This window comes from Panthera pardus, unplaced genomic scaffold (assembly GCF_024362965.1).
Source record: "Panthera pardus isolate Hobbes unplaced genomic scaffold, ASM2436296v1 HiC_scaffold_8, whole genome shotgun sequence".
In the NCBI taxonomy this organism is placed as follows: domain Eukaryota; kingdom Metazoa; phylum Chordata; class Mammalia; order Carnivora; family Felidae; genus Panthera; species Panthera pardus.
In genome coordinates, this window is record NW_026527013.1 from 91,093,899 (window position 1) to 91,106,775 (window position 12,877).

Here is a 12,877-nt window from a genome sequence, read left to right on the forward strand (position 1 = left end):
ATCCAACTCTTTAATTTTTTTAATGTTTATTATTATTTTTTTAATGTTTATTTTTGAGAGAGACAGAGAGTGACAGACAGACAAGCGTGAGCGGGGGAGGGGCAGAGAGAGAGGGAGACACAGAATCTGAAGCAGGCTCCAGGCTCTGAGCTGTCAGCACAGAGTCTGACATGGGGCTCAAATTCGCAGACTATAAGATTATGACCTGAATTGAAGCTGGATGCTTAACCAACCAACTGAGCGACCCAGGCACCCCCAGCATCCAACTCTTAATTTTGGCTCAAGTCACAATCCCAGGGTTGTGAGATCAAGCCCCGTGTCAGGCTCTGTGCTGACAGCTCAGAGCCTGGAGCCTGCTTCAGATTCTGTGTCTCCCTCTCTCTGCCCCTCCCTGATTCACTCTCTTCCTCTCAGGGAAAAAAAAATTAAAATCTCGTAAGAGCCCTTTATCAGAGCAAGGCAAAATGTTTGATGTGTATCAGAGTAGACACTTAACAACTGTGCATCCTTGGCTGCACTCCCACCTCTAAAATTCTGTATTGATGTATGTGGTTGGTTTAAGAGCCATCATAATGTGGAAACGTAAGAACCAGTAGGATCAAGCCCACAAAGCATGAAAGCAGATGGTTCTGTAGGACCCAGTGTGAATAGACATGTATAATAGGGATTATTTACACTATTTAACATTCTCACAATTAATGGGAGTTTTTAAAAGAAGTCTTTTTTTTTTTTCAAATGCAGACATAATCTTCAATATTCCAGTTGGGAGATGATCATTTACAAGCATTTCAGACAAGATGACTGTGCTCATACAAAAGTTTAGTTTTATTATAGCACTTTATGCAAACATTCAGCACTTTTTGCCACTTCTATTATCTTTCAGAAAGGCAGTAAGTTACAAATAAGAAAATATAAACAAAAATTACACTATTTATTAACAAATTCTACTTTGAATTATTCTACAAATTTTTATAATGCAATTAACACCAGTGTTTTATTCCTTTCAATAATATTTCTTTCGATTCCTTTAATGATAAAGCCTGAGGGCTCTGAACTTGGTGGAATGATCTTCAGCTGTGGAAGGAAATGTTAAACAGATAATTCTACATAGCGTTTCCAGTGACGCGCTCGCTTTTTTAACTTTGATTAAATGCCATATTTTAACACAAATAGAAAATATTTATATGGTCGTAAGGTCACAGTTCACTAGCGCTTTGCTCCAGCCTGGACACTGACCATGGAAAAGTAGATGCCTTTCTGAGCCAGCAGCTGTTGATGTGTGCCATGCTCCTTGACCTTGCCATTCTGAAACACCACTATTAGGTCTGCGTTCTGGATGGTGGACAGGCGGTGAGCGATCACGATGCAGGTGCGGCCTTCTCTGGCTTTGTCCAGGGCTTCTTGGACAACCTGATCAGTAACCACATACATTAATGCTGGTAAAAAAACAGTCCTCTCCTTTCTTCCTTCATAAGGCTCACTCTCTTCCAACAATAGGTCCTCCTATTTTAATAATGGTATCAGTGAAATATAACAGAATTTACAAAGCCAGGAAGCTGTCATATCAGGAGATAATCCTAGTGTGGATTAGTTCTGAGGCAGGAGTTATCTGTTTTCAAAGTTATGACAATAAATGCAGTCTGTCCGGTCATTTAAAAACGTGTACAGGTGTGTCCACCCACACAACATCCTTCAAAGCCACCCTCCAGTCCAGCAATAAAGCAAATTCAGGAAGACTGAGCATAGGCTGAACTTCTGGCATTTTTAAGACAGTATATGGCTCAGAATTAACTTGTCTTTCAGATACCTGAATACTCAACTTTTTCTTAAACTGAAAATGATTACTAATATGTATCTTAAGATCCCATCAGCTTTTGCACCATATTAACCTCCTGCTTTTTTATATAGTTGCTGAGGAGATGCCACCAGTAGAAATAGGAAATTGGCTTCCTGACACAGCTTCGTAGGTCAAAACAGAGATCCAGGGCTGCTTTTTGGAGCCTAAGTGCTGTAAGACTGATTTCCCCTACTTCATCTTGTTCTCTTGAATAACAGCCACAGAAAGTGTTTAAATTCTGCTGACAGCAGACATAAATAACGATCAACGTATCTGGGCTGAATTTTGTTCTCTACTGTGGAAGACAGAAGCATAAATGTAAAACATTTTTAAAAAATTTTTTTTCAATCTTTATTTTTGAGAGACAGAGAGAGAGAGAGAGAGAGAGACAGAGTGCGAGTGGGGGAGGGGCAGAGAGAGAGGGAGATAAATGTAAACCTTTTAAGGACAACCAATTCGAGTGCAAATGAATTAAATTCTTACCTTTTCACTTTCTGTATCCAGAGCTGATGTAGCTTCATCCAAAAGCAAAATACGAGGCTGTCTCACAAGGGCACGAGCTATTGCTATGCGCTGCTTCTGGCCACCAGAGAGCTGGGTTCCTTTGTCTCCTACTCTGGTGTTATATTTCTGTGAATAGGGTTTTGTTATTATGAAACATAGAACTGATAATTCTAAAGAAGAGTTTGCTCGGAGAAAACAGGACAACTACTACCATAAACACACACAATAAATTTAAGTTCAGAAGCTGAGAATGGGTTCATAGAGAATTAAATGACAAAAATGGAGCTCTAAACGGCAGGTTTGATCTCTCTTCTTGAAAACAGACATTTGGGTTTTAGAGGTTATGTTTTTGTGTAAACAAGCCGATAAATTTATCAGGAAGAATACTTTTATAATGTTAGTATCTTCCAGTCTTCTGATTTCATTATATTTGGGACAAAGATTGGTTTTGATGAAAGAAATCTGACTTGTACAGGCCATGCAGAAATAAATGAAGCTCATCTTACAACCAGCAGGTGGTGCTCTCTGCATTATTTTAAAGTCAGGGAGGGAAGCAATTCTTGGGATGCTAGCCTTTTGGTATCTGTTTTTATGAACTATCTTCTAATGCTTCAATACTTTTAATGGATGGTAAGGAATTCCACTTTGATATCTAACTTTAAAAGCTAAAATCTCTAAAATTTTTTGATTTCAGAGTTCTTCCAAAGTTCTTCAGATACAGTTTCCCACAGTAGGTAATTGTCATTAACTATTCAATAGGAGGATAGGAACAGGAGTTATGAGGATATATAAGGGAGAGGAGGAACAAGAAACGACAGCATGCACAACCTAGAAAACAATACTGTGGGCTCTGATCCTGCATCCAGAATTTGACTCAACAATTCATGTTCTATACAGGATTGCCTATTTTTATTTGCTTTACCTGGTAACCCTAGTTCAGTGGCACTCAGATTGAGATGTCCACGTGCAGATGGAGTCAGAGGACCCCAGGTGAGGCTCCAGCAGATGCTTTTGACCGGCTCCATCCCGGAGCTGCAGGTGCCTCAGAAGGCAGGAGCCACAGGGTACCTGGCTGACTCAATCAGTTAAGTGTTCGACTCTAGACTTCCATTCAGGTCACATCACACAGTTCGTGGGGTCAAGCTCTACATCAGGCTCTGTGCTGACAATGAGGAGCCTGCTTGGGATTCTCTCTCTCTCTCTCTCTCTCTCTCTCTCTCTCTCTCTCTGCCCCTCCCCCACTCACACTCTCTCAAAAATAATTAAACATTAAGAAAAAAAGGTGGCAGGAGCAATGAAGTGTGTCCCATGTGAGTGCAGGCATTCTCAAGTTGTACTGAGCCAATATGGATCTTGTTGAAGCAGGCAAAGGCAGGGCTGTCACCCTGAAGGAAGCTGGTAACCAGACTAGCTTCTTGCAGGGTGAGGAATTCCTAGTAGGAAACACTCAGGTAAAGAAGTGGGTTCTTGGGCAGAAAAAATAAGACTTAAGGAGTTCTGCCTTCTGTTTGTGCATCTAGACACCGAGGGAAAGAATCATGACCCCTATAGGTGTGTGCTCTGTGTGCGAGAGCCCAGGAGCCCAGAAAGGTTGGGTTCCTCTGGTAGACAGATAATGAATGCCAGAGGACAAGGTATGTTTAATAAGCTAGTTAGTATTTACTCTCTGTGTTTGTCTTTGTTAACCACTAGCCCAGTGGCTCTCAAAGTGCAACCTGGTAACTGGGCCATTAAAACACACGTTGCTAAACTGTACCTCCAAAGTTTCTGATGCAGCAGCTCTAATATGATGGTCAATGCCCATACTTTAGAACATACTTAATGACAGATCACTAGTAAAGGGGGTTGAAGCTATATCTTTCAAGTTTTCTAGCCTTGGGAAGGACCAATTATCCACAGCTGGGCGAGAAGGTTAAAAGGAGGGAAGAGGGGGAGCCTGGGTGGCTCAGTTGGTTGAGCGTCTGACTTCGGCTCAGGTCATGATCTAGTGGTTCATGAGTTCAAGCCTCTTGTCGGGCTCTGGGCTAACAGCTCAGGGCTTGGAGCCTGCTTCAGATCCCCCCCCCCCCACTCTCTCAAGAATAGATAAACATTAAAAAAAAATTTTTTTTAATTAAAAAAAGGAGGGTAGAGGGACAATTCCTCCGGAGGTCTATGATGTGGTGGCAGAAGTTATTGGAAGAAGAGCTTCAGGTAAAGGAAACCTTGGGAAACAGAGCCAGCTGTTTTTGCCACCCTTCTGCATAAGGAGATTGCCTTCTGCTGGTTTGAGGCTACTGAGCTTTATTTTTAGGGGTGCTTCCTAATAAGAAAACTAGTTATAATGGGAGGGGGTATAGATATACCAGATCAAGGTGACTTCAAAACGCAGAACCTGGGGCACCTGGGTGGCTCAGTCAGTTAAGCGTCTGACTCTTGGTTTCAGCTCAGGTCATGATCTCAGGGTTCATGGGATCGAGCCCCACACTGGGTTCTTTGCTGACAGCACAGAGCCTGCTTGGGATTCTGTCTCCTTCTCTTTCTGCCCCTCCCCTGCTCTCTCTCTCTCTTAAAAAAATAAAATAAATAAATAAACATTAAAAAAAAAAAAAAACAACGCAGGACCTAAGGGGCTTAAGGTAATGCAAGAGGTTCCTTTTATCTAACTTCCCAGGAAGAATTTAGAGGGCATCCACAGACGACAGCCCTGGGAGCCCCAAAGAAGGTTTCAATAATCAACCCTATAAGCAGAGACTGGGACCCATGAAATGTGCAATGGTGAGAGATTACATGTTACAACATCCACTCCAAGGGCTCAGCTCTTTTCAGGGAGAGCCTTCTTTCTGACATGGGCTCAGTTCTCCAGCCTGGCCCAACTCCACCCAGGTAGGTTTGCAGCTTGGGGGAGAGCAGCAAGGAGGCAGACGGAAGGCAGAAATTGGGGTAGAGGGGCTTGTGCCTGCTCCTGCAAGCCCTATGCTTAGTCTCAGAGGGAAAGGCCTGCCCCAGATATGCACTGTTCAGTCAGGCTTGCTCACAGGGAGAGCTAGTTGGGTAATCAGGCAAACATAATAGCAAATGGGGATACAAAGTGTGGGTAGATGTTGTGTACAGGTGGGTGTGTATTTTGGTTGCTCACTTCTCTTCACCTTTGGGAAACCAGGCCTATAGAAATCAAACTGTGGGTCAGGGAGGCTGCCACAGGCTCCTGGGCTCCTAATCTGGAGAAAGACTTACGTCAGGCAGTGTCTCAATGAAGGGGTGGATGTTGGCCTCCTTGGCCGCGCGCACAATCTCTTCTTGTGACACCACCCGGCTGTTGTCTCCGTAAGCAATGTTCTCACCAATGCTGCAGTCGAACAGGATGGGCTCCTGGGACACGATGCCCATGTGTGCTCGGAGCCACTGGACATTCAGGTGCTTTATCTCTTTGCCATCAATTAGCTGAAAATGAGAGTTCACAGAAAACTTCAGGACCAGCACGTTTTTAACTTAGCAAAATCAGTATTGTTATTTCATACATTAAAATTGCCAAGTTACCGTGGGACACCGTTTTTGTTGCTGAGTTTGGACCATCAAAATTAACTAAATGAGATCATGGCTGTATGTTCTGATGAACTGCCATGTTTCTTCTGTTTTAACCCTGGTTTCCGATACATGAATGTGGTAGGCGGGATAATGCCTGCCCTCCAAGATACCCACGTTCTAACCCACGAAACCACTGAATGTTAGATCACATGGCAAAAGGGAATTAAGGTGTAAGGTTGCTCATCAGGTGATCTCAATATGAGAAGATGATCTGGGATTATCCAGATGGGTCCAAAGTAATCATGAGGGTCTTTGAGCAAGAGGGAGGCAGGACAGTATCAGAGTGATGCAATATGACAAACACTCAAGTTGTCATTGTTGGCTTTAATATCGAGGAAGGGGCCAGGAGCTAGAAAAAGTAAGAAAAGAGTCCCTTTAAGCCTCCAGAAGGAACACAGCCCCAGTAACACTTTGATTTCAGCCTGGTGAAATCCATTTTAGACATCCGACTTCCAGAATTTGTAAGGTAATAAGTTTATGTTGTTTTATGCCACTGAATTTACTGGCACCCTCATTCTTATCTATCAATTTTTCACAAGAAATGTAGCTGAGATTAAACTGGAAGTAAGTAACTACTGTGAGCACTCAATAGGTTTTGAGGTCAGGTTTCTAAGAATCAGGTTTTGGTAGAATGGGATGCAGCAGTTAAATGGAATAGAAGTGTGTGTGGGAGGTGGCTGCTGTATCTGTAAGTAGTTGTTGATCTTGGGGAAATGAATTAATTTCTCTGACCATTTTGTTGTGGGTAAAACAGGTATTATGATAATAATTCCTATACTCATAAAACTAAGGACATGAGATTATGTCTGGACCTTATTCAGCACAGTGCTGGGCACTGAGTAAGTGCTCAAAGATTGTCAGAGACTGGTAACTCTGTGCCACTGTCACTGAACACTGTCATAGCCACTGTGTCACTATCTATCCATACAGTGGATGGACAGAGGCCTGGAGGGGGTGGGGGATGAAAGGGTGGACAGACATCTACAATGCTGAGCCAATGGAGTAAGAAGGAGAAGCTATCTCTTCTCTAAGTGACCTGGCTCCCTGGGTTGCTCTGCAGAAGCCTGGAGATCTACTTTGCAAGAGAACTCTGGTATTCAGGTGAGAGAGCTATTCATCCCCTCTGAAGAAGACATCAGTGACTCAGCTTCAAGCTCTGCTCAGAGTGATGGTGACTATATCCTGAGCTGTATATGCTCTTGGGTCCCATGTGCCTGGCTTGGTGCCCCTAGGAGACAGCTGGCCAGGGGTAGGGTGCAATCTTTGCTGCAGGAACACGGCTTCTGGTTGTGAAGCTGGCACGTGTGGGGATAGAAACAAAGCCATGACCTTGTTAGTAACAAGCCCAGTTGCCATAGAGACTATTCCAGCATCTGTGTTCCAGGCTTTCTTACAGTGTTAAGTGAAGGTGGGAAGTAGAAGGTGGAGAGAGGCAATAAAGACTATACAAGGATGTGGCAAAACAGCAGGTCTTGTTAGATCGAACACTGTACTTGAGAAATGGAAATTTCAGGAAACAAGGAGTGGTTTAATTTTTTTTCCAAGCTTATGCTCCTGGGAAGGAAACGGACATTGCCTAACTAATATAATTAGACAAATGTGAATGATCCCATCACGTTTTAATGAGTTTCCCTATCACACTGAATACAGTAACACTCTTGGCTCTCTTCATCCCCACATGATACACTGGAATTAGAAACTACTTAAAACCTGTTTCTGTAGAGAAAACATTTAGAAATCTAAAGATAAAAGAGATCAGTGCAGAGGTTATTTGGCTGAGGCATGGGTGAAGGTCTAAGGGAAGACCAAGGAACTCTGGGGAATCAGTGAACACTGTTCAAAAGACACTGGCCTAAATAAAAACTTAATGAGGAAAGTAAACACAATGGTAATAATGAGATCAAGCCAGATTAAAATGACTAGCTATCTCTATTCCAGACTGTTCAATGTACTGCTTTCATCAGCACAATCAAATATGTGTTATTCTGCTATATATGTTTAACTCTGAAATCACGATTACAGATAAATTATTGAGCACTGGCTATATTATAGGTCCTGTGATAAGCTTGTCTCATGCATTCTCTTGTTTAAACTTCACAACATCCCTTGTGAGGTAGGCGTGGTTTTAGTCTCCATTTTACAGATTCAAAAAAAAAGCCAAGTGATACGCATGAGATCACACAATAACCAGAGGAGCTAGGATTGAATGTGTATACACTACAGGTTCGGTTTTGGTAACACAGTGTCTTATAATTGAAAGATTCCTTCTGTCCTCCTTCTAAGAGGAATATCCCATGTTAGCCCTGGCACCTACCCGCTAATACCCAGACTAGGACAACAGGCTTCTGACAACAGTGCATGGCATGGACTAGAGAAGGGAAAAGAAAAGGTTGGGCAAGACTCAGACCACAAGCAATTTTACAGTGAAGCTAATGAAGTTCAGCTTCAAGGATCCTAATCTGCAGGTAATTGCTGGGAGCTGAACCGTGTTCTGGGAGGGGGCAGGGTGGGGGAACAGCGGAAGGCCAGGCTGCAGTTAGGAATCTTCCAGGTGAATATTTATGATAACCTGTCTAAAGAGAAAAGGGACCTGAATCTTTAAGGTTTCGATATTTTGTTGTGATTTGTTTTATTAGAAGTAAATATTCACTTTTATACCTAATTTTGCATTCATAACTTTGCATTCTTTTATGGAGAGTCCCTAAAAATGTAGAACCTTCATGCCCCAAAAAACCTGGAACCTCCCCTCTGTACAATTTGGTGGCTTCATTTTGCAAGAGTCTTCAAAATTTAACCTACACCTTTCAAAAATTTATGAGCTCAGTGGCTCTCAAATGATGGTTGGCACCAGAATCACCTGGGAAAATTGTAAAAATTAATGGACCAGATCCTGACCTACTGGAATGAGCCAGGGTGTTCTTTAGTAGTTCTGTAAAGCATTCTGATGGTTTGAGAACCACAGCTCAGGTCACTGTTTCTCAAAGTATAATTCAAGGCCCACTGATGGTCATGAGGATTTCCTGACCTCAGGGTCACATCCTTCCTTAAGTTCTTATAATCAATCATGCTCAGATCCACACACATTTTTACATGGCAACAAGAGCTACTTACTCGTAACCTACTGAGTTATTAAGGGTTACTAATTAATGGTCATTAACAAAACGGCACATGGACTCGTGTGTCTTGAGGACACTTCCACTATGAAGTCTGGCTTCTATGCAAAACTTGGCAGTACTTCAAAGCTCTAGCACAAATGTACAGGAGCAGATAATAGTGTTCCTTAAATAGGTAAGAACACTTGGTTTTCCTTGCATTGTCAGTGTTGTCTTGAGATGGTTATTGTCCGAGGCCCTCAGCATTCATTTCCATATTCCTCTGTACTACCTTTCTAGATAGGAAGGGCCAGGAGGCCAAAAACTATTTCTGAGACTCCCTTTTGGCTCTGGAAGTAATGGAGGTTATGCCAGTGAGATGCACTGTGCAAAATCTGTAAGGTATAGGCTCTCTTTAGCAGCAACAGTAAACTAACCCATGTGACCATGAATACAGTAGAGAGGCCATGACATTTTTGTTCTTCCTAAATGGGTTATAATTTGAAAGTTTAAGGATCAGATCTTTCATTAAATCTGCTACTACGGCCCAAATAGGCTATATGGATATATGGACGTTAGAGGAAATCACCTATCAATGTAGCTCACATTATCTCTTGCATCAAATGACATCTTGACTGCTCACCCCCTCAGCCTCATTCAATGGCTCTGTTTATCTCTTAAGAAACAGCTCTAGGTGGAGGGGCCAATATGGTAGAGAAGTAGGGAGATCCATACTTCCTGCGTCTCTCAAACAAAGAAGGGTTGAAGCCAAAGGACTCTGAACCCCAAAAGTCTGGAAGAAAAGAGACTGAGTCTAACAGGGAGACATCAGGACAACCAGACGGTCCATAGGTGGGTGACTGTGAACGGCAGGACATCAAACGGGCCGTGTAGGCATGGAGGAGAAGGATCCCCTTCTGCAGAGAGACAAAGGGAAAAGAAAGAGTGTCTCGGGAAGCATAGGACTGTATGTGAACGAGAGAAAAACCTTTGACAGGGACGGAGAGGGATCCCATCTCTAACTGCAGGGCTTTCTCCAGATTGGGGCTGGCTGCCCTATTCGTGCACTTGGGGAAAAGGGGAGCCACCCCCGGGTTCAGTGGTAGATTAGGGGCACAGTCCACAATAGGAGAAAGTGGTCACCTCCCTGAAGTGCTGCTGCACGGGACAAAACCAGCTGGGACCACATATCAGCATAGAGAAGCGCTTCCCCAGTGCCAAGGCGCACAGAGCACAAGTTTAAATCCCAGCCAAGTGCCGGGGCATGGGAGTCGATGGAGCGAGACAGACTGCCCCATCTGCACCAGCAGCACAGTGAGGACGACTCCAACAGAGTGATTTGGGACACTAGGTGAGTGAAGAAGAGACTGGGGGGGGGGTTGCCATTTTTCTCCCCACCACCACCAAGGCAGGGCCTCAGGGATCAGTCCTCAGGGCCCACAGTGGAGGCGGACCTGCCTACACCAAACCATGTCCCTCCATCCCAGGTAACTGTGTGTCTACTGGAGCGGGATAGACGCTGAGGAACCAGATGGCCCCCTCCTCCAGACCAGCACTGCTGAATTGCCTGGATTAATTCTAGGACAATTCTTGTGACTCAGTATATTCTTCCTTCCTTTTCCCCTTCTTATTTCTTCCCTCCTCTAGGCTGGATATTCCAGTTGTTGGTTTGTTTAAGCAGACATACTTAATCCATTCCCCTGATACATGTTCTACACCTCCTTCTTTACTTTCTGTTCTCTCTCTGGAATGATCAAGCCGTATAGTTTCTCTGTCTGGGTAACTTTATCTTCCTTTCTTTTTCCCTCCTCCTTCTTTATTTTCCTTTCTCTCCCTCTGGATTAAGCTGTTTAGTCTCTCTGCCTGGTCAATGTTTATTGTTTTCTCCCTCCCCCCCCCACCAACCCCAGTCATTTCTCTCTTTGTATATGCTCTTCCATCAGCTCTACCCTGTTCTTTACTTATAGCTGGTGTTTCTGGTTTTTCGCTTTTGCATTGTTTGTTTGTTTGTTTTATTTGTCTCGTGTTTGTGTGTTTTTGTTTCCTGTTTGTCTGTTTGTTTTCCTTTCTAGGGCTACTTCAAGGAACAAATCAAAGCACACCTTGTGGAGGGTCCAAAAGATCATTACAAGTAGGGAAATAAAATTACCAAAGTCACAACAGAGAACAAGTAACACTCCCCAAAAACACCTCCTGAAGGGCCAGGCCCTGGACAGTGTATGACCCCCTTTAATATAGCAGTGCTCACAGGTGCAGAGCACATAACAAGCTTTTAAAACTCATAAGGGACAGAAAACTAGCCAAAATGATGAAACAGACGAATTCTCCTCAAAAGAAATTCCAGGAAGAAGGGACAGCTAAAGAATTGATCAAAACAGATATAAACAATGTAACTGAACAAGAATTTAGAATAATAGTCATAAGACTAATCACTGGGCTTCAAAAAAGCATAGAAGACAGCAGAGAATTTATTGCTGCAGAGATCAAGGAACTAAAAAATAGTCATGATGAATTAAAAATGCTATAAATTAGGTGCAAAATAAAATGGAGATGGCCACAGCATGGATTGAAGAGGGAGAGGGGAGAATAGGTGAATTAGAAGATAAAATTATGGAAAAGAGGAAGCTCAGAAAAAGAGAGATAAAATAATCCAGGATCACGAGGAGAGAATTAAAGAACTAAGTGATTCAATCAAGTGGAACAATATCAGTATCATAGGAATTCCAGAAGAAAAAGAGAGAGAGAGAAAGGGGCTGAAGGCATACTTGAACAAATCATAGCTGAGAACTTCCCCAATCTGGGGAAGGGAACAAACAGTGAAATCCAAGAGGCACAGAGAACTCCCTTCAGACTAACTTGAATCAATCTTCTGCCTGACATATGGTGAAACTGGCAAAATAAAAGGATAAAGAGAGAATTCTGAAAACAGCTAGAGATAATTGGTCTTAACATACAAAGGTAGACGCATAAGACTAGTGACAGACCTATCTAATGAAACTTGGCAGGCCAGAAAGGAATGGCAGGAAATCTTCAATGTGATGAACAGGAAAACTATGCAGCCAAGAATCCTTTATCCAGCAAGCCTGTCATTCAGAATAGAAGGAGAGAGAAGGTTTTCCCAAACAAACGAAAAGTGAAGGAATTCATCACCACTAAACCAGCCCTACAAGAGGTCCTAAGGGGGACCCTGTGAGTGGAATGTTGCAAGGACCACAAAGTACCAGAAACATCATCACTACAACTATGAAACCTACAGATAACCCAATGACTCTAAACCCTTATCTTTCAATAAAAACAGTGAATGTAAAGGGACTAAATGCTCCAATCAAAAGACACAGGGATATCAGAATGGTTAAAAAGACAAGGCCTATCTATTTGCTGTCTACAAGAAACCCATTTTAGACCTGAGGACTGAAAGTGTGGGGATGGAGAACTATCATGCTACTGCAAGCCAAAAGAAAGCTGGAGTAGCCATACTTATAGCAGACAAACTAGACTTCAAAGGCTGTAACAAGAGATGAAGAAGGGCATTATATGATAATTACAACATCTATCCATCAGGGAGGCCTAACAATTATAAATGTCTATGCTCCGAATTCAGAAGCACCCAAATATAGAAAACAATCACAAACATGGCCAATCTTATTGGTAACAAAGTGGTAATTGCAAGGGACTTTAATATTGCACTTACATCAATGGATAGATCATCTAGACAGAAAATCAGTAAAGAAACAAGGGCCCCGAATGATACACTGGACCAGATGGACTTGACAGATATATTTAGAACTCTACATCCTAAAGCAGCAGAATATACTTTCTTCTCGAGTGCACATGGAACATTCTCCAAGACAGATCACATACCGGGTCATAAATAGCC

The 12,877-nt window shown here is 42.7% G+C and overlaps 1 protein-coding gene across 4 annotated transcripts in view; it reads right to left on the reverse strand.

Annotated features, from left to right (window-relative positions):
• Positions 1-804: 804 nt before the first annotated feature.
• ABCB1 (ATP binding cassette subfamily B member 1) overlaps positions 805-12,877 on the reverse strand; it is a 237,249-nt gene continuing 225,176 nt past the window's right edge. For all 4 annotated transcript variants that reach the window (XM_019443186.2, XM_053896940.1, XM_053896939.1 and 1 more), the window contains 3 exons: positions 5,558-5,764; positions 2,321-2,467; positions 805-1,410 (listed from right to left, as the gene is read on the reverse strand). In XM_019443186.2, coding sequence (XP_019298731.2) covers positions 1,207-1,410; positions 2,321-2,467; positions 5,558-5,764 — 558 coding nt within the window. In that variant the 3' untranslated portion in view covers positions 805-1,206. The remainder of the gene's footprint in view (positions 1,411-2,320; positions 2,468-5,557; positions 5,765-12,877) is intronic.